This window comes from Wyeomyia smithii, chromosome 3 (assembly GCF_029784165.1).
Source record: "Wyeomyia smithii strain HCP4-BCI-WySm-NY-G18 chromosome 3, ASM2978416v1, whole genome shotgun sequence".
Classification (NCBI taxonomy): domain Eukaryota; kingdom Metazoa; phylum Arthropoda; class Insecta; order Diptera; family Culicidae; genus Wyeomyia; species Wyeomyia smithii.
The window spans coordinates 245264643-245284230 of NC_073696.1; the positions used below are offsets into that span (position 1 = coordinate 245264643).

Sequence of the window (19588 nt, forward strand, 5' to 3'; positions counted from 1 at the left end):
TTTCTATTTTGGCCTTTTCTGGCCTTTAGAAGCAATTTTCGGCGATTCTGAGATCAGTTTGGGATAATTTTCTATTTTGGTCTTTAGTCGCACTTTTCGGCGATTTTGAGCCCAATTTGAAATTATTTTCTATTTTGGCCCTTTCTGGCCTTTAGAAGCACTTTCCAGCGATTCTGAGCTCAATTTGGGATCATTTTCTGTTTTGGCCTTATCTGGCCTTTATGAGCACTTTTCGGCGATTCTGAGCTCAGATTGGGATAGTTTTCTATTTTGGCCCTTTCTGGCCTTTAGAAGCACTTTTCGGCGATTTTGAGCTCAGTTTGGGATAATTTTCTATTTTGGCACTTTTCGGCGATTCTGAGCTCAATTTGGGATCATTTTCTATTTTGGCCTTTTCTGGCCTTTAGAAGCCCTTTTCGGCGATTCTTAGGTCAGATTGGGATAGTTTTCTATTTTGGCCTTTTCTGGCCTTTAGAAGCACTTTTCGGCGATTTTGAGCTCAGTTTGGGATAATTTTCTATTTTGGCCTTTTCTGGCATTTAGAAGCACTTTTCGGCTATTCTGAGCTCAGTTTGGGATAATTTTCTATTTTGGCACTTTTCGGCGATTCTGAGCTCAATTTGGGATCATTTTCTATTTTGGCCCTTTCTGGCGCTTAGAAGCCCTTTTCGGCGATTCTGAGCTTAATTTGGGATCATTTTCTATATTGGCCTTTTCTGGCCTTCAGAAGCACTTTTCGGCGATTTTGAGCCCAATTTCAAATCATTTTCTATTATGGCCTTTATAAGCAGTTTTCGGCAATTCTGAGCTCAATTTGGGATCATTTTCTAGTGTGACCTTTTCTGGCCTTTAGAAGCACTTTTCGGCGATTCTGAGCTCAATTTGGGATAATTTTCTATTTTGGCCTTTTCTGGCCTTTAGAAGCTCTTTTCGGCGATTTTCTATTTTGGCACTTTTCGGCGATTCTGAGCTCAATTTGGGATCATTTTCTATTTTGGCCCTTTCTGGCGCTTAGAAGCCCTTTTCGGCGATTCTGAGCTTAATTTGGGATCATTTTCTATATTGGCCTTTTCTGGCCTTCAGAAGCACTTTTCGGCGATTTTGAGCCCAATTTCAAATCATTTTCTATTATGGCCTTTATAAGCAGTTTTCGGCAATTCTGAGCTCAATTTGGGATCATTTTCTAGTGTGACCTTTTCTGGCCTTTAGAAGCACTTTTCGGCGATTCTGAGCTCAATTTGGGATCATTTTCTATTTTGGCCTTTTCTGGCCTTTAGAAGCTCTTTTCGGCGATTCTGAGCTCAATTTGGGACCATTTTCTATTTTAGCCCTTTCTGGCCTTTAGAAGCACTTTCAAGCGATTCTGAGCTCAATTTGGGATCATTTTCTATTTTGGCCTTTTCTGGCCTTTAAAAGCACTTTCCAGCGATTCTGAGCTCAATTTGGGATCATTTTTCATTTTGGCCTTTTCTTGCCTTTAGAAGCTCTTTTCGGCGATTCTGAGCTCAATTTGGGATCATTTTCTATTTTGGCCTTTTCGGGCCTTTAGAAGCACTTTTCGGAGATTCTGAGCTCAATTTGTGATCATTTCCAATTTGGGCCTTTTCTGGCGTTTAGAAGCTTTTTTCGGTGATTCTGAGCTCAAATTGGGCTCATTTTCTGTTTTGGCCTTTTCTGGCCTTGAGAAGCACTTTTCGGTGATTCTGAGCTCATTTTGGGATCATTTTCTATATTGGCCTTTTCTGGCCTTTAGAAACACTTTTCGGCGATTCTAAGCTTAATTTGGGATCATTAGGTATTAAGGCCTTTTCTGGCCTTTAGAAGCACTTTTTGTCGATTTTGAGCTCAATTTGGGATCATTTCCTATTTTGGCCTTTTCTGGCCTTTAGAAGCCCTTTTCGGCGATTCTGAGCTCAATTTGGGATCATTTCCTATTTTGGCCTTTTCTGGCCTTAAGAAGCACTTTTCGGCGATTCTGAGCTCAATTTGGGATCATTTTCTATTTTGGCCTTTTCTCGCCTTTAGAAGCCCTTTTCGACGATTCTGAGCTCAATTTGGGATCATTTTTCATTTTGGCCTTTTCTTGCCTTTAGAAGCTCTTTTCGGCGATTCTGAGCTCAATTTGGGATCATTTTCTATTTTGGCCTCTTCTGGCCTTTAGAAGCCCTTTTCGGCGATTCTGAGCTCAATTTGGGATCATTTTTCATTTTGGCCTCTTCTGGCCTTTAGAAGCTCTTTTTGGCGATTCTGAGCTCAATTTGGGATCATTTTTCATTTTGGCCTTTTCTTGCCTTTAGAAGCTCTTTTCGGCGATTCTGAGCTCAATTTGGGATCATTTTCAATTTGGGCCTTTTCTGGCGTTTAGAAGCACTTTTCGGTGATTCTGAGCTCAAATTGGGATCATTTTCTATTTTGGCCTTTTCTCGCCTTTAGAAGCCCTTTTCGACGATTCTGAGCTCAATTTGGGATCATTTTTCATTTTGGCCTTTTCTTGCCTTTAGAAGCTCTTTTCGGCGATTCTGAGCTCAATTTGGGATCATTTTCAATTTGGGCCTTTTCTGGCGTTTAGAAGCACTTTTCGGTGATTCTGAGCTCATTTTGGGATCATTTTCTATATTGGCCTTTTCTGGCCTTTAGAAACACTTTTCGGCGATTCTAAGCTTAATTTGGGATCATTAGGTATTAAGGCCTTTTCTGGCCTTTAGAAGCACTTTTTGTCGATTTCGAGCTCAATTTGGGATCATTTCCTATTTTGGCCTTTTCTGGCCTTTAGAAGCCCTTTTCGGCGATTCTGAGCTCAATTTGGGATCATTTCCTATTTTGGCCTTTTCTGGCCTTAAGAAGCACTTTTCGGCGATTCTGAGCTCAATTTGGGATCATTTTCTATTTTGGCCTTTTCTGGCCTTTAGAAGCCCTTTTCGACGATTCTGAGCTCAATTTGGGATCATTTTTCATTTTGGCCTTTTCTTGCCTTTAGAAGCTCTTTTCGGCGATTCTGAGCTCAATTTGGGATCATTTTCTATTTTGGCCTCTTCTGGCCTTTAGAAGCCCTTTTCGGCGATTCTTAGCTCAATTTGGGATCATTTTTCATTTTTACCTTTTCTGGCCTTTAGAAGCTCTTTTTGGCGATTCTGAGCTCAATTTGGGATCATTATCTATTTTGGCCTTTAGTTTTTGTACTGACGGTGCAAACAATCGATCAAAGTTTCAAGCTACTAGTCTTGATAATTCAAGTCAAAATTTCTAAGTTTGCACGCAAATCAGTAGAAAAAACATTATAATAAGAACACGATGGTAAGAGAAAGAAAATTAATTATTTTAGTAACTGAAATCTTTCTGCTTGCCCTGCGATTGTTTTATTTTGGTTATCTTCCATTTTAATTCTATTAGCAAGCTATCATCAATTTATTCTTCAAAGATGATAGCTTATTTCTGAAGCCCCAGTAAAAATTTTGTTGCATTTCATCTATGGATTTCCGAACAAGAAAACAATCGTGAAAAAACCAGTTGCATATGTGAGCAAAAATTCAACAATCACTATTAAAGTGAACAACCATCCAGATTTATCCGCTATTCTAGCAAACGAAACTTTTCCAATAACACAAACGCACATACAAACAAGTACTGGTCGTTCCGGGATATTTTCCAAGTGCCATCCAATCGTAGTGGAGTGGAAAAAGCAATCATAATGAGCAAACCGCTTCCAAGCCACTTCCAATAAACTGCATGCTACAATCGCTGCGTCTCCAGGCTGCGCAACCACACTGACTGTTGACTGACCGAGGAGCCGAGCTGCAACGTAGGAAGAAAATGTTACCATCCATCCTGGAGTGGCTCATCAGAGATTACCGTGAAGCGAGTGGAAACTATGCCATTATTAGCCGTTACTGGCAACGCAACGCAGCGCAGTGCAGCTCGACCCTTGGCAGCTTTAGCCCGAACCATGGAGATATCCACTCGAGCCGTTTTATTCCCGACGATTTGTTTTCCTTTCGGTTGGCAAAGATTACGTTACAACAACCGTCCGTCCTTGAGCGCGCAGTGTTATTCCTGCTCGCGGACGGTTCCCTTGTGGCGACCTTCTTCACGGTCGCGAGGAGATAAAGCACAATAAGTGATGTGTTCACGATTTCCAAGCCAGGGACCGAGCGGGTACGGATTCGATCTCCGGTGCTGTATATCTACAACCGTGGCTGCTATTAATATGGTTATTGGTAAATTGAATGGAATTGGTCGTAATTTTGCAGCGACGTTGATGGCAATCTGCGACGATGACTATAAATATTAAAACGGAATGGTTGTTTTTTAGTTGATACCGCGTTAGGAGGGGGTGGAAGAATACCATTGCAGGATTTTGGCTTACTTAATGTTATGTTGAGTATTTTTCAGATGGATATTACCATGTTCCGAGCGTTTCGGAACTTTAATTTCATTCAATTCAAATTCGAAACCGATTGGGAACCGTTCTGCAAAAGCCGTTCACCTCTGCAACGAATGAACATTTCTTTTATGGCCCGGATGAAGTTTTATACGCTATATTCTTGCAACCTTAGTATCTGTACGGCCCCGGTGGGTCATCTTTCTTTGCATGGCTGTCGACTTTCATTTTCACTGCATCGCATCGGCGACATTTGAGAATTCGACAGGAATTCTTACCCTTCTTACCGGCTAAGGGGACTTATTCAACGGTTTCCCAAACTGAATAATTGATTCGGTTTAACATCAAGCGGTTTGGTTCGGCGGTATTCTGCATGATGCCGGCAAATCGAAGAAAGAAGGAAAAGGTAAGCAAAAAGAAAAGAAAGCGAAGTAAAATCCCAGGCACTGCGGTGTCTTTGGTTACGGTATCGAAATCCGCTCTTTTTCAAGCAATGCGACGCTTAACTTACGATATTGTTAATTATTCACACACACGGCAAAATCTAGACGATGCATCGTCGTTAAGGTACACTGAGACCGATATTCAAACGACCGAATTGTAAGCCGTGGGAAACTCATTCGGCAGGTAGCAGGTAGCATTCTAGAATTATGTCGAATGAAGCTTTTGGATTTTCAAAGCTCACGTCGATAGTTACAAACTTCTTAATGATTTGGCTTCAATCAAGCCTCGCAGAGTAAGTTTCTGACATATTTATTAGTGATTTTAACAAAGTGTACTTTAAATATTACATTTTGAAAACGTTTGCAGTTGAATTTTAAAATAGTTTTTTCTCATTTTTTTCCATAAATGAAACTTTTAGTTCAATTACGAAAATCTCGAAAGGGTGTGCAACCAGACACTTCCGCACTGGGTGCAAAAGCTACAATCGACACCAGTGTCAACAACTACATTTACGATGTTGGTCTTGTGGTTGAAACATTTTAACGACATTTGAAAACTTAACCCTTGCTGGATACGTCCAGTGGGTGGAGCATAAAATTTTCCAATGTGATGTTGTTGACAAGAAACAACATAAAATTGCAATCGTCATAAGTTCGTAAGCTGCGTAACAACAGCTTCAAGTACCATAAACAAAGTCAAACATTGACCGTCGTTAGTGTTTCGGTAACGTATCAGAGGGGCTTATGAATAAATATGCCAACACGATTAGAACTGGGATATCCTTTTTATTTCTTCGTTTTGAGACACCACTAAAAACGGCATTATTGTTTTGTCAGCGAAAAGAGGAAACTGTACATTTATGACAACGACATTTTTTTCAGTTTTGTTATTCAGCAATTCCATTCAATATGTGTTTATTTTTTATTTCGCTGAAACTTCGCACACATGTGGCTCAACTTGAGCTGGTGCCATTATGTGCAATTAATTTTTTTTTAATCACGAATAATTTTTGAAATGGGTTCCTATAAAACTGGTATTGATGATAACAAATATCTTTAGAGCCAGAGCGGTTTGTGGCTGTAGAAAATAACTTCTTCTTTCCGACAATTTTTTTTCGCGTTTGGTTGATCAGTAATTGGTTTGCCATAGAGCTTAACCTTTAAAAAATGAAAGATTACAACCTTTCAACCACTTCTGTAACTTATAATGTCCTTAGCCAGCTCGGAAGTGCGTAGATATAACGTATGAGGAAAAAAGTCCGAACAAACTTTAAATTCCAAATCAAAATTTTGCGCAACCTATTTTCCTATAGGGGAACTGCTCCATTATTCATCTTATTAGGCCGATATTCACGAAGAATGCACGGATTAAACACCAAATTTTCACGAAATCATTGAACAAATAAACTAAATATGCTCCCGTACTCTTATGGAATCGTTTAGCATTGTATATTTAGTAAAATTAGCTAGCTTCATCCTGAATTTTGTAAAACAAAACATTTTTCACAACGCTTCCATATCCATCTCAAAACTTGAATCACTGCTCAATTATTCATCTCACGATGCCCCCATATTCATCACACTGTTAATCATGAATGAATCACATTATCATGATTAAACGTAGCCGCAGCCCGTCGTAGTAGGTTACCTAGATATTCGCTGAAGTTGTTTACGTGCAAAATTGGTAACCTTGGTAACCACTACAGTGCTGTAGATTTATGTCAATTATGTCGGAATAATTCAACACTTTCAGTATGATTTTTTCGTATTAACAGAAACTGATTTGGCAACTTTTGATTTTCTTCAATACAGTGAAAACAGATGAAAATACATACAGTTGAAATTTGAGAATTGTAGAAATTCATCTTATATATGTACTTCTGCTAATTCAAGCTTGTTTTAGGAAATTTGAGGTGAACATTTCAAAGATTAAAGTATTTTTAATGTAGTGAGTGATTTTGTTTAGTGATTAAAATTAGAAGTGGTCCGCTAGTGATGAAAAAAACTTTGGTAGGCTGCTGAACGAGTCCCGTTGCAGCCGTATAGAACGATGCGCGGATTTTGTTTTCTGAGGTAGGTGATTGAATTAAATGAGTTTTCGGATGCCCGACTATAATATCAAATTTAGTTTTTTTAAGTGAGTTTTTGAGGGTTATACTTTATGAGGAATATAAAGTGAACTAAGAAGAGTCCATTCCATGGATTAGCAGATTGGTTTAAGAAGAAAATATGCGTTTTTTCCTGTTTTCAATTGCGTTTTCATGTTGTGTGAGATGAATATATGGGCTGAGATGAATAATGGAGCAGTTCCCCTACTTGTTTGTTTATTCAAGTAATTAACTCATTAACATCGCGCTGATTTCTTGATCCTCTGGGGTACTTGCTTTATAGCTTCCTGAATTCCGGATGTTTCAATTGTTTTGAGCTCCTTCTTTATTTTTCTATCAAACAATCGACGTTTTTTGCTCTGTTAACCTTTATGGTAGATCATTCGCTTCAAGTTTATTCAGAAAGTTTCAATATACTGCAGCTGTGGTACATTTTGAGGACTGTATCCTTTCGGAATAAACCCGATATTGCCTTGCCGCAAATCCGCTAAAGTTGCATTAGCATAGTGTGACAATGCAAGGTCTGGCCAAAACACTACTTTGTCATTTTTATGGTACTTATATTCTAAGTTTTAAACCCATTTCATGCAGATACTTTTTCCCCGTTTTTAGATTAATCTGATATTTATTGCCCTGCTCACGATATGATTTCAACGACCGACCAGGCGTTTCCGTCCTCAATTGCGCTCGAACTTTGCTCTCTTGCAAAGTGCATTTTCGTCCGGAACCAGATTTTCTTTTGAAGGTATTTCCATTCTCGACGAGATTGACAATAATTTATTGAAATGGTTTTTTATACCCAAGATATTTAAAATAATGGAACATGTAGATTCACGGTATGGAAAGGGCTACTGTCGGTAACGTAGTTTTTGATAACCGTTGGTAGCAATCGTAGGGTAGGCGTAGTTTAGCCGAGACACATCATCTGCCATACTTAGCCAAAGACACGATTACAAGCAAATCAACCAATCTCTCTCAGCCCAATATTTCAATGCTTCTAGCCTCGTTATAAAAGGGCATTCCACCATCATAGATCCCTCTTTTTCTTATTTACGATCAACCCAATAGCAAGTGTCACGGCCGGTCACCGAAATTAATTATTGTTTAGTTGTAAAATTTTAGTAGCTAGTGTAATAAAGTTGAATAACTTAATAAACGTTGTTAGAGTGTAAAAGTTTTGAGCCAATAAATTAACAGTTGTGTAGAACAAAAATCGTGTAGTGAGTGCTTGAATAAAAGGAACTACTCGCATACTGGCGCTCTGGTGTGAAGTTAGGCAATAAGCTCGACGAGAAAGGGAGAGCGCAATTTTACGCTACTAGAATTCGGGATTCGCGTCGGAGTCGCGGAATATCGCTATATTGGAGGTCACAACATTGGTGCCGTGCCCAGGATAGCGTTCCCTTGAGATACCGACGCCGAGACGCCATTTGGACAATTGAATCGGTGCCATATTCAACTTTAACAAAGGTAGAGGCGCCATCGCGACTATCGTACAGGTGAATTCACTGGGCGCTGCCATCACGTTTTCGTACGCTAAACTTCTGTGTGCAGCTATAACGGTTTTTCGGGATCAAGGAGACATTGAATAATTATACAAGGCTTATTGAACAGGCCTACAAGGTGAGGACCTGTCCAATTTCATACATTTGTGATTTCATTTCTACCTGGTCATTTTTTGTGGTTCTACTGTCTCACTACTTCGACGGAGTTTTGGTGGCCGGATATTTTTTCATCGATTTGGTGCTATTGGGGACTAAGTCTGGACTCGCAAAGACGATCTGGAATTCAACTCGGTGGACGCAGGATTCTTGCAACCCTACGTGAACGCTTTGGACTGTGCTGGTGTGCTGAATTCAATTTCGCGCGCCAAACGAGGGAAGCTGAGATATTTATAATACAAGGCCTATTAGACAGGCTCACCAGGTGAGTTCCTGTCCAGTGAACGATATTTTTCTCTCGAAGGTGCTTTGCTGGTTGCCTTTTACAGGTTTTGGCTGCTCTTCGTGATATTTATACGGTGCAGGGAGCATGGCGACGACGTCCAAAAAGTACAAGGGACTGGTGCGCAGCAGAAACTACGTGGTGCAATGCGTAGAGCGACTGGACCAATACCTGCAAACTACGAAAGAATTCGATGAGCAAGCAGTCAGGGTTCGCATGGAAAAATTGGAGCAGAAATATACGGAATTCGAGGAGATTCAAAACGACATCGAAGGCCTTGACGACAGTGAGGAGAACATAGCCGACCACCAGCAACTTCGGGCCGAGTTCGAGGAAAAGTATTACGAGGTAAGGGCAGGGTTGGCGCGAAAATTACCACAAGAGCATGCGACACCAAATACTACTATTACACACCCAAATCAAGCTCCACATGTTCAATCTTCCGTACGACTTCCTCAAATAAATCTGCCAGAGTTTGACGGCAATTTTCAAAATTGGTTACCTTTTCACGACACGTTTAAAGCCTTGATTGAATTATCTGAGGAACTCAGCGACATTCAAAAATTCCACTATTTGCGTGCTTCTCTGAAAGGCGATGCTCTTAAGTTGATAGATTCTTATGCGATGAGTGAGGCTAATTATAGGGTTGCTTGGGAAAGTTTAGTCGACAGGTTTTCGAACAAATATCTCCTCAAAAAGCGACACTTGAATGCCTTATTCGGTTACACTCGGATGAGGCGGGAATCAGCGGCTGGTTTACACGATCTTATCGACTGTTTTGAACGTAACACGAAAATTTTGGACCAATTGGGAGAGAAAACGATCGGTTGGGGAGCCATGCTGGTCCATTTGATGGTGTCGAAACTGGACGACGTCATGCAGAAACTATGGGAGGAAAATGTTACACCGGACAAAGAGCCATCTTTTGCGTCGTTGGTCGAATTTCTCAAAAAGCAAACTAGAGTTTTGGATGCGGTTTCGGTCGATCAACATATGTTTTCAACGGCAACATCGTTCAGTGGTAGCAAATTCCGTCCCACTAAAGTTTCGGTCAACTCGGCGACCGAAAATACTCCCTCAAACTGTTTCGCTTGCAGTGAGAAACATTGGATTACCAAGTGTGAAACGTTCGCCAGCCTACCGGTGGACAAACGGCTGCAGCTCACAAATTCTAAGCGTCTCTGCAGCAACTGTCTGGGGCGAAATCACTTGGCGCGAGATTGTCCTTCCAAATATCGATGCAAAACGTGCTCGAAAAAGCATCATTCGTTGCTGCATCCTGGTTTTCCCGGTTCTGGTTCTACTTCTAATCCTAATTCAACTTCAGTAGCGAGCAACGTGAATTCTTCTGTTCCACCTACAACCGGTGGTGCTCTGAACTCTGGTGAATCGGTTTCTAGTTCGGTGGCATCAATCTCTTCTAATGTGGTGATGGGGCAACCTAGGTCGCACACGTTTTTGCTAACGGTATTGCTTAAGGTGAAGGACGTATGGGGAAGGACCCACCAAGCAAGGGCTCTTCTGGATTCTGGATCACAGGTCAACTTGATGTCTGAAAATCTGTGTAAATTACTTCAGTTATCACGGCGGGACAAGAAGGTGGAAATTACTGGAATTGGACGATCTCGGAGCCGTACAGCATATGAAGTTTCCACCACGGTTGAGTCTCGAGTGCAGAATTTCTCAACGTCAATGGATTTCTTGGTTTTGGGGCAGGTCACCAGCGACCAGCCATCTGTTTCGATACCGCTAGCTCATTTAAAACTTCCCCCTGACATGGTCTTGGCCGATCCCAGTTTCAATGTTTCTGGACCGATTGATTTAATCTTGGGTGCGCAGCAATTTTACGAGTTTCATGTACGCGATGGTGGCCGGCTGCAAGTGCGAAATTTCGACAATACGCTACCAGTATTCGTCAATACGGTGTTCGGATGGGTGGTGGCCGGCGAAGCTAAATGCATGAAGGAATCAACACTGGTTAGCTGTCACATCACGAAGCTAGACTCTCTTGAAAAGGCGATCGAAAAGTTTTGGATAGTCGAAGAACTACCGGTTAAAACCCCCCGCTCTCAGGAAGAAGAGGATTGCGAAACACATTTCGTGAACACGTTCACACGAGACGAAACTGGCAGATATATTGTGCGCTACCCTAAGCAGATGAATTTTGCAAAAATGATCGGTGAATCGAAACGAATGGCTTTAAGACGGTTTTTACAAACTGAAACACGGCTGGCAAAGGATTCAAATCTACGCTCGCAGTACGGGGACTTTATGAAGGAGTACATCGAGTTAGGTCATATGAAATGCATCGGCGGCGTGGACGACCTTAGTCTCGACGAAGGTAAAACGGTCTGCTATCTTCCACATCACCCAGTTTTTAAAGAGTCGAGTACTACAACTAAAGTACGGGTGGTATACAATGGGTCTGCTAAAACGTCAACTAATTTCTCTCTTAATGACGCTCTACTAACTGGTCCCACGATTCAAGACGACCTGCTCAGTTTGATGCTCCGCTTCCGAAAACATGCTATAGTTTTGGTTGCTGATGTTGCGAAAATGTATAGGCAGATTCAGGTTCACTCAGACGACACTTCGCTTCAACGCATTCTCTGGCGCTTCAATCCTTCGGATCCAATTCAGGTGTACGAGCTGCAAACTGTCACCTACGGTTTGGCCCCATCGTCGTTTCTCGCCACTCGTGTTTTGAAGCAATTGGCTATAGACGGCAGCCAAAAGTACAAACTTGGAGCAAAGGCCGTAGATGAAGACTTCTATATGGACGATTTTCTCTCGGGGGCGGACACGATCAAAGAAGCGATTCAGCTTCAAAAGGAAGTTCAAGCCCTATTGGCGGAAGGAGGTCTCGATCTACGGAAATGGTGTTCGAACTACCCACAAGTGCTAGAAAATTTGCCCACTGAAGCACTGGGAGGAGAAACCACCCTGCACTTTGATCCCGAACAGAAAATTAAAACGCTTGGAGTAGGGTGGACAACAGAATCTGATCGGCTTTGCATCGAAGTACAGCAAATTACTAACGACGGTTGTTGGACGAAACGGAACATATTCTCGGCGATTGCGAAACTATACGACCCGCTTGGATTGGTGTCTCCTGTCGTGGCATGGGCGAAAATCAAAATGCAGCATCTCTGGCTATCCACTGTCGACTGGGACGATCCCGTTCCGATGGATATTGCGACCAAATGGGAAGAATTCTCAACGCAAATGTCTTATTTGGAAGGCTACAAGATTCCTCGGTTCGTTTTTCTGGTCGGTGCAATCTCTACCCAGTTTCACGTTTTTGCGGATGCGTCCGAAGTTGGGTATGGTGCCTGCATTTACGCTCGTTCGACTGGCAAGGATGGGCAAATAAAAATTGAGCTCGTCGCGGCAAAATCACGAGTTGCTCCACTCAAACGGCTTAGTCTGCCGCGGCTTGAGCTTTGTGCTGCACGTCTGGGGGCGAGACTCTACGCCAAGGTTTCAGCAGCGCTGCGGTTGGAGGGGATTCCTTGCTGGTTCTGGTCGGACTCAACTGTCACTCTTCATTGGATTCAGGCACCACCTAACACTTGGCAAACGTTTATCGGAAATCGTACAGCTGAAATTCAGCAACTTACCCACGGCTACAGCTGGAATCACGTCAAAGGAACCGACAATCCGGCAGACCATATTTCTAGAGGAATGCTTCCTCAGCAATTTGTCATCAACAGCATCTGGCGCTGTGGCCCACCCTGGCTTTCAAAAGGAGAAGAAAACTGGCCTAAACACCCCACTGGAACTCCGCCAGAAGACATACTAGAACGACGAAAAACTGTACTAGTGATACGCCAGCCACTGGAACATTGTTTCCTTTTCCACCGATACTCATCCTTCTGGCGCTTGGTTCGAATTACCGCTTTGATTCTTCGCTTTGCCAACCATTGTCGTCGCAAATTTAATCACTATCCTCACCCATTCGCTGTAGTAGAATTAGAACACGCAAAGGATGCGCTAACGAAAGTTGCACAGCAGGAAATGTTCACTGAGGAGCTGAAGGAACTGGCACAATCCCGACCGGTTTCCAACAAATCATCGTTGAAATTACTTGGTCCTTTTCTCGACGAAAAAGGCATTATTCGTATCGGCGGCAGACTTGAGCGCTCCGCTGAAAACTACCAAACCAAGCACCCAGCGATTTTACCTAAAATACACCCACTCACACGCCTCATCACGAAACACTATCACGCACTATGCTTACACTCTGGTCTTCGCATGACGCTAGCTACGATGAGGCAAGAATTTTGGCCAATCAACGGAAAAGTTACCGCTAATCTTGTGTGTAGTAAGTGTCCGCAATGCTTCCGCCAAAACCCTGTCCCTGTTAAGCAACCCATTGGCCAATTCCCGAAATCCCGCATCACGCCTAGCAGAGCTTTCACCGTCGTCGGAGTGGACTACTGCGGCCCTGTCTACATCAAACCACCACACCGAAGAGCGGCACCACGAAAAGCATACATAGCCGTGTTTGTTTGCTTTGCCTCAAAGGCTGTACACCTCGAGCTCGTCAGCGATTTGTCCACAGATGCCTTCATCGCTGCCCTACATCGTTTTATCGCCCACCATGGTATGCCGTCTGAAATTCACTCGGACAACGGGACAAATTTTCAAGGAGCGAACAACACTCTGCTCGAACTGTACCGCCTCTTCGACAACAAACGCACCCGGGAAGCTATAACTAACGAATGCAGCCAGCACCGAATCCAGTGGCACTTCATCCCACCACGGGCACCTTCTTTCGGCGGCCTATGGGAGGCTGCAGTGAAAACCGCGAAAACATCACTGGTAAAAATTCTCGGCAGCACCCAGCTCTCCTTTGAGGATTACGCGACCGTGCTTTCCCAGATCGAAGCCAACATGAATAGCCGTCCACTGACATCGCTATCGAACGATCCTTTGGAGCTAGACGTTCTCACTCCCGGTCATTTCATCATCGGATCGCCACTTATCAGCCTACCGGAGCCGAATTACACAAACATCCCCACCAATCGGCTTGATCACTACCAGCAGCTGCAAAAACTCATCCAACAACATTGGGACCGGTGGAGGAAAGAATACCTCACAGAACTCAACCATCAGCGAGAGAAGGCTACATTTTCAACCCACATCCAGGTCGGACAGATTGTTTTGGTCAAGGAGGACGGAAAACCTTCCATCTCTTGGCCTCTCGCACGGATAGAAGAAATTCATCCCGGAGCCGACGGAGTGGTACGAGTTGCCACTTTGCGAACAGCTACTTCGACCTACAAACGCCCTATTTCGCGGATTTTTCCACTCCCCGACAACCAGCAACCAACAGCCGAACCAGATGATCCTCCAGAAACCGAAGAAGCTGAAAAAGGTACAACACAAAAAAGAGAAGATTAAGTTAAAAATTTCATTCCTTGTGCAAAACTGTTCCATGTGCTATTGTAGTTTGTTTTGCTAAGTAAATTTGAACTGTCAAATTTAGGTGGCCGGCAATGTAGATTCACGGTATGGAAAGGGCTACTGTCGGTAACGTAGTTTTTGATAACCGTTGGTAGCAATCGTAGGGTAGGCGTAGTTTAGCCGAGACACATCATCTGCCATACTTAGCCAAAGACACGATTACAAGCAAATCAACCAATCTCTCTCAGCCCAATATTTCAATGCTTCTAGCCTCGTTATAAAAGGGCATTCCACCATCATAGATCCCTCTTTTTCTTATTTACGATCAACCCAATAGCAAGTGTCACGGCCGGTCACCGAAATTAATTATTGTTTAGTTGTAAAATTTTAGTAGCTAGTGTAATAAAGTTGAATAACTTAATAAACGTTGTTAGAGTGTAAAAGTTTTGAGCCAATAAATTAACAGTTGTGTAGAACAAAAATCGTGTAGTGAGTGCTTGAATAAAAGGAACTACTCGCATACTGGCGCTCTGGTGTGAAGTTAGGCAATAAGCTCGACTAGAAAGGGAGAGCGCAATTTTACGCTACTAGAATTCGGGATTCGCGTCGGAGTCGCGGAATATCGCTATATTGGAGGTCACAACAGAACACTTCACTTTTAGATTTTTCTTTATTTCGCTCACAAAAATTGCAAATCAGTTTACGACGATCTTCTTCCGACAACGCCTTTTTTCCAACTAAGCGTCACTTGACAGAATCGACTGGTAGTGTTACCAGTTATATAAAAGAGGATCTTACTTCTGTGGAAAACGATTTTTCGATTTGTGCAGCACTTCGAAATCGTAGACCAATTTAAAAGCTGTTCGAATTTTTGTCCTCACACGTTATATAAAGTTGTCCCGTAAGGAAACGACGAACCCGGCGAGCAATTACTGTGCGGCCTTTTGACGCACTTTTAATATTGCTAGGGGCACCAAAAATCGCAGGAATGGCTAAAAAGTTTTCCAACTTAAGCTCTAGAGCAAAACCTGTGTTTTCTTGTAAAATCATAAGCATATAAAAGCAAATATCAAAGCACAGTGGATTGAATCATACCAGAAAAAGAATCAAATCGAAAAAGAAATTAAATTTCATCAAAGTTTATTCTAACAACCGATATGACAAAGTGTTAACATCAAATACCTTAAAACATAGTTTTAGCCATAAAAAGATATGCTGAGAAGTGAGAACAAAAAGTGCATGAAGGTTAAAGGAATGCATAAAAATTAGAAACGCTTATCCAAGAATAACGATATAACGACATTGATATTGATAGTGATAGTAACAGTGACAGTGATAACGATAGTGATAGTGATAGTGATAGTGATAGTGACAGTGATAACGATAGTGATAGTGATACTGACAGTGGTAGTGATAGTGACAGTGCTAGTGATAGTGATAGTGATAGTGATAGTGATAGTGATAGTGATAGTGATAGTGATAGTGATAGTGATAGTGATAGTGATAGTGATAGTGATAGTGATAGTGATAGTGATAGTGATAGTGATAGTGATAGTGATAGTGATAGTGATAGTGATAGTGATAGTGATAGTGATAGTGATAGCGATAGTGATAGTGATAGTGATAGTGATAGTGATAGTGATAGTGATAGTGATAGTGATAGTGCTAGTGATAGTGACAGTGACAGTGACAGTGATAGTGACAGTGATAGTGATAGTGATAGTAATAGTGATAGTGATAGTGATAGTGATAGTGATAGTGATAGTGATAGTGATAATGATAGTGATAGTGACAGTGATAGTGATAGTGATAGTGATAGTGATAGTGATAGTGATAGTGATGTGATAGTGATAGTGATAGAGATAGTGATATTGATAGTGATAGTGATAGTGATAGTGATAGTGATAGTGATAGTGATAGTGATAGTGATAGTGATAGTAATAGTGATAGTGATAGTGATAGTGATAGTGATAGTGATAGTGATAGTAATAGTGATAGTGATAGTGATAGTGATAGTGATAGTGATAGTGATAGTGATAGTGATAGTGATAGTGATAGTGATAGTGATAGTGATAGTGATAGTGATAGTGATAGTGATAGTGATAGTGATAGTGATAGTGATAGTGATAGTGATAGTGATAGTGATAGTGATAGTGATAGTGATAGTGATAGTGATAGTGATAGTGATAGTGATAGTGATAGTGATAGTGATAGTGATAGTGATAGTGATAGTGATAGTGATAGTGATAGTGATAGTGATAGTGATAGTGATAGTGATAGTGATAGTGATAGTGATAGTGATAGAGATAGTGATAGTGATAGTGATAGTGATAGTGATAGTGATAGTGATAGTGATAGTGATAGTGATAGTGATAGTGATAGTGATAGTGATAGCGATAGTGATAGTGATAGTGATAGTGATAGTGATAGTGACAGTGATAGTGATAGTGATAGTGACAGTGATAGTGATAGTGATAGAGATAGTGATAGTGATAGTGATAGTGATAGTGATAGTGATAGTGATAGTGATAGAGATAGTGATATTGATAGTGATAGTGATAGTGATAGTGATAGTGATAGTGATAGTGATAGTGATAGTGATAGTGATAGTGATAGTGATAGTAATAGTGATAGTGATAGTGATAGTGATAGTGATAGTGATAGTGATAGTGATAGTGATAGTGATAGTGATAGTGATAGTAATAGTGATAGTGATAGTGATAGTGATAGTGATAGTGATAGTGATAGTGATAGTGATAGTGGTAGTGATAGTGATAGTGATAGTGATAGTGATAGTGATAGTGATAGTGATAGTGATAGTGATAGTGATAGTGATAGTGATAGTGATAGTAATAGTGATAGTGATAGTGATAGTGATAGTGATAGTGATAGTGATAGTGATAGTGATAGTGATAGTGATAGTGATAGTGATAGTGATAGTGATAGTGATAGTGGTAGTGATAGTGATAGTGATAGTGATAGTGATAGTGATAGTGATAGTGATAGTGATAGTGATAGTGATAGTGATAGTGATAGTGATAGTGATAGTGATAGTGATAGTGATAGTGATAGTGATAGTGATAGTGATAGTGATAGTGATAGTGATAGTGATAGTGATAGTGATAGTGATAGTGATAGTGATAGTGATAGTGATAGTGATAGTGATAGTGATAGTGATAGTGATAGTGATAGTGATAGTGATAGTGACAGTGATAGTGATAGTGATAGTAATAGTGATAGTGATAGTGATAGTGATAATGATAGTGATAGTGACAGTGATAGTGATAGTGATAGTGATAGTGATAGTGATAGTGATAGTGATAGTGATGTAATAGTGATAGTGATAGTGATAATGATAGTGATAGTGACAGTGATAGTGATAGTGATAGTGACAGTGATAGTGATAGTGATAGTGATGTAATAGTGATAATGATAGAGATAGTGATATTGATAGTGATAGTGATAGTGATAGTGATAGTGATAGTGATAGTGATAGTGATAGTGATAGTGATAGTGCTAGTGCTAGTGATAGTGATAGTGATAGTGATAGTGATAGTGATAGTGATAGGGATAGTGATAGTGATAGTGATAGTGATAGTGATAGTGATAGTGATAGTGATAGTGATAGTGATAGTGATAGTGATAGTGATAGTGATAGTGATAGTGATAGTGATAGTGATAGTGATAGTGATAGTGATAGTGATAGTGATAGTGATAGTGATAGTGATAGTGATAGTGATAGTGATAGTGATAGTGATAGTGATAGTGATAGTGATAGTGATAGTGATAGTGATAGTGATAGTGATAGCGATAGTGATAGTGATAGTGATAGTGATAGTGATAGTGATAGTGATAGTGCTAGTGATAGTGATAGTGACAGTGACAGTGATAGTGACAGTGATAGTGATAGTGATAGTAATAGTGATAGTGATAGTGATAGTGATAGTGATAGTGATAATGATAGTGATAGTGATAGTGACAGTGATAGTGATAGTGATAGTGACAGTGATAGTGATAGTGATAGTGATGTGATAGTGATAGTGATAGAGATAGTGATAGTGATAGTGATAGTGATGTGATAGTGATAGTGATAGAGATAGTGATAGTGATAGTGATAGTGATAGTGATAGTGATAGTGATAGTGATAGTGATAGTGATAGTGATAGTGATAGTGATAGTGATAGTGATAGTGATAGTGATAGTGATAGTGATAGTGATAGTGATAGTGATAGTGATAGTGATAGTGATAGTGATAGTGATAGTGATAGTGATAGTGATAGTGATAGTGATAGTGATAGTGATAGTGATAGTGATAGTGATAGTGATAGTGATAGTGATAGTGATAGTGATAGTGATAGTGATAGTGATAGTGATAGTGATAGTGATAGTGATAGTGATAGTGATAGTGATAGTGATAGTGATAGTGATAGTGATAGTGATAGTGATAGTGATAGTGATAGTGATAGTGATAGTGATAGTGATAGTGATAGTGATAGTGATAGTGATAGTGATAGTGATAGTGATAGTGATAGTGATAGTGATAGTGATAGTGATAGTGATAGTGATAGAGATAGTGATAGTGATAGTGATAGTGATAGTGATAGTGATAGTGATAGAGATAGTGATAGTGATAGTGATAGTGATAGTGATAGTGATAGTGATAGTGATAGTGATAGTGATAGTGATAGTGATAGTGATAGTGATAGTGATAGTGATAGTGATAGTGATTGTGATAGTGATAGTGATAGTGATAGGAAAAGTGATAGTGATAGTGATAGGAAAAGTGATAGTGATAGTGATAGTAATACATTCAAACCTCCATAAGTTGATGTTCTAAAAGTCGATATTTTCCTATTCTCGAAGATATTTTCAGTCCCTTCGATTTCGCATACAAACTCAATCCCAGTAGTCAATATTCCTATTACTCGATGCCTCCTCCGCTCGATGGTCCCGCATGTTAACTTTGCTAGTTGTTTGGTTTCTACGAGCCGATGTTGTTTTCAAATTCCAAGTTTTTTGACGTGAAAGAGTAAATGACATCTCGGTTCGCCCTGAAGATGAAGAAAACTGGGAAGTGAAGGAATAATGTGCTGACTTGCTACAAATATGATAGGCTAGACCGGATTTTTAACAAATTTAGTTAGCAAAACTAGACGAAACAACAAACTCTACAGCAATAATACCGGAAGCTTGAAAGTTAGCAAAAAATCTCCCTAATATCTAACTGAATTTATGATTCGGACAAGAAATCTTTTGAAAGCAGAGGCGAACCAGCTGAAAACCTCTCAAATAAAAACATCTTTTTA

The 19588-nt window shown here is 40.6% G+C and overlaps 1 protein-coding gene across 1 annotated transcript; it reads left to right on the forward strand.

Annotated features, from left to right (window-relative positions):
- The first annotated feature begins 8960 nt into the window (after positions 1-8960).
- On the forward strand, positions 8961-14279 carry LOC129729167 (uncharacterized). Its single transcript, XM_055687651.1, has one exon. The coding sequence runs from the start codon at positions 8961-8963 to the stop codon at positions 14277-14279; it is 5319 nt and encodes a 1772-aa protein (XP_055543626.1).
- Positions 14280-19588: the final 5309 nt, after the last annotated feature.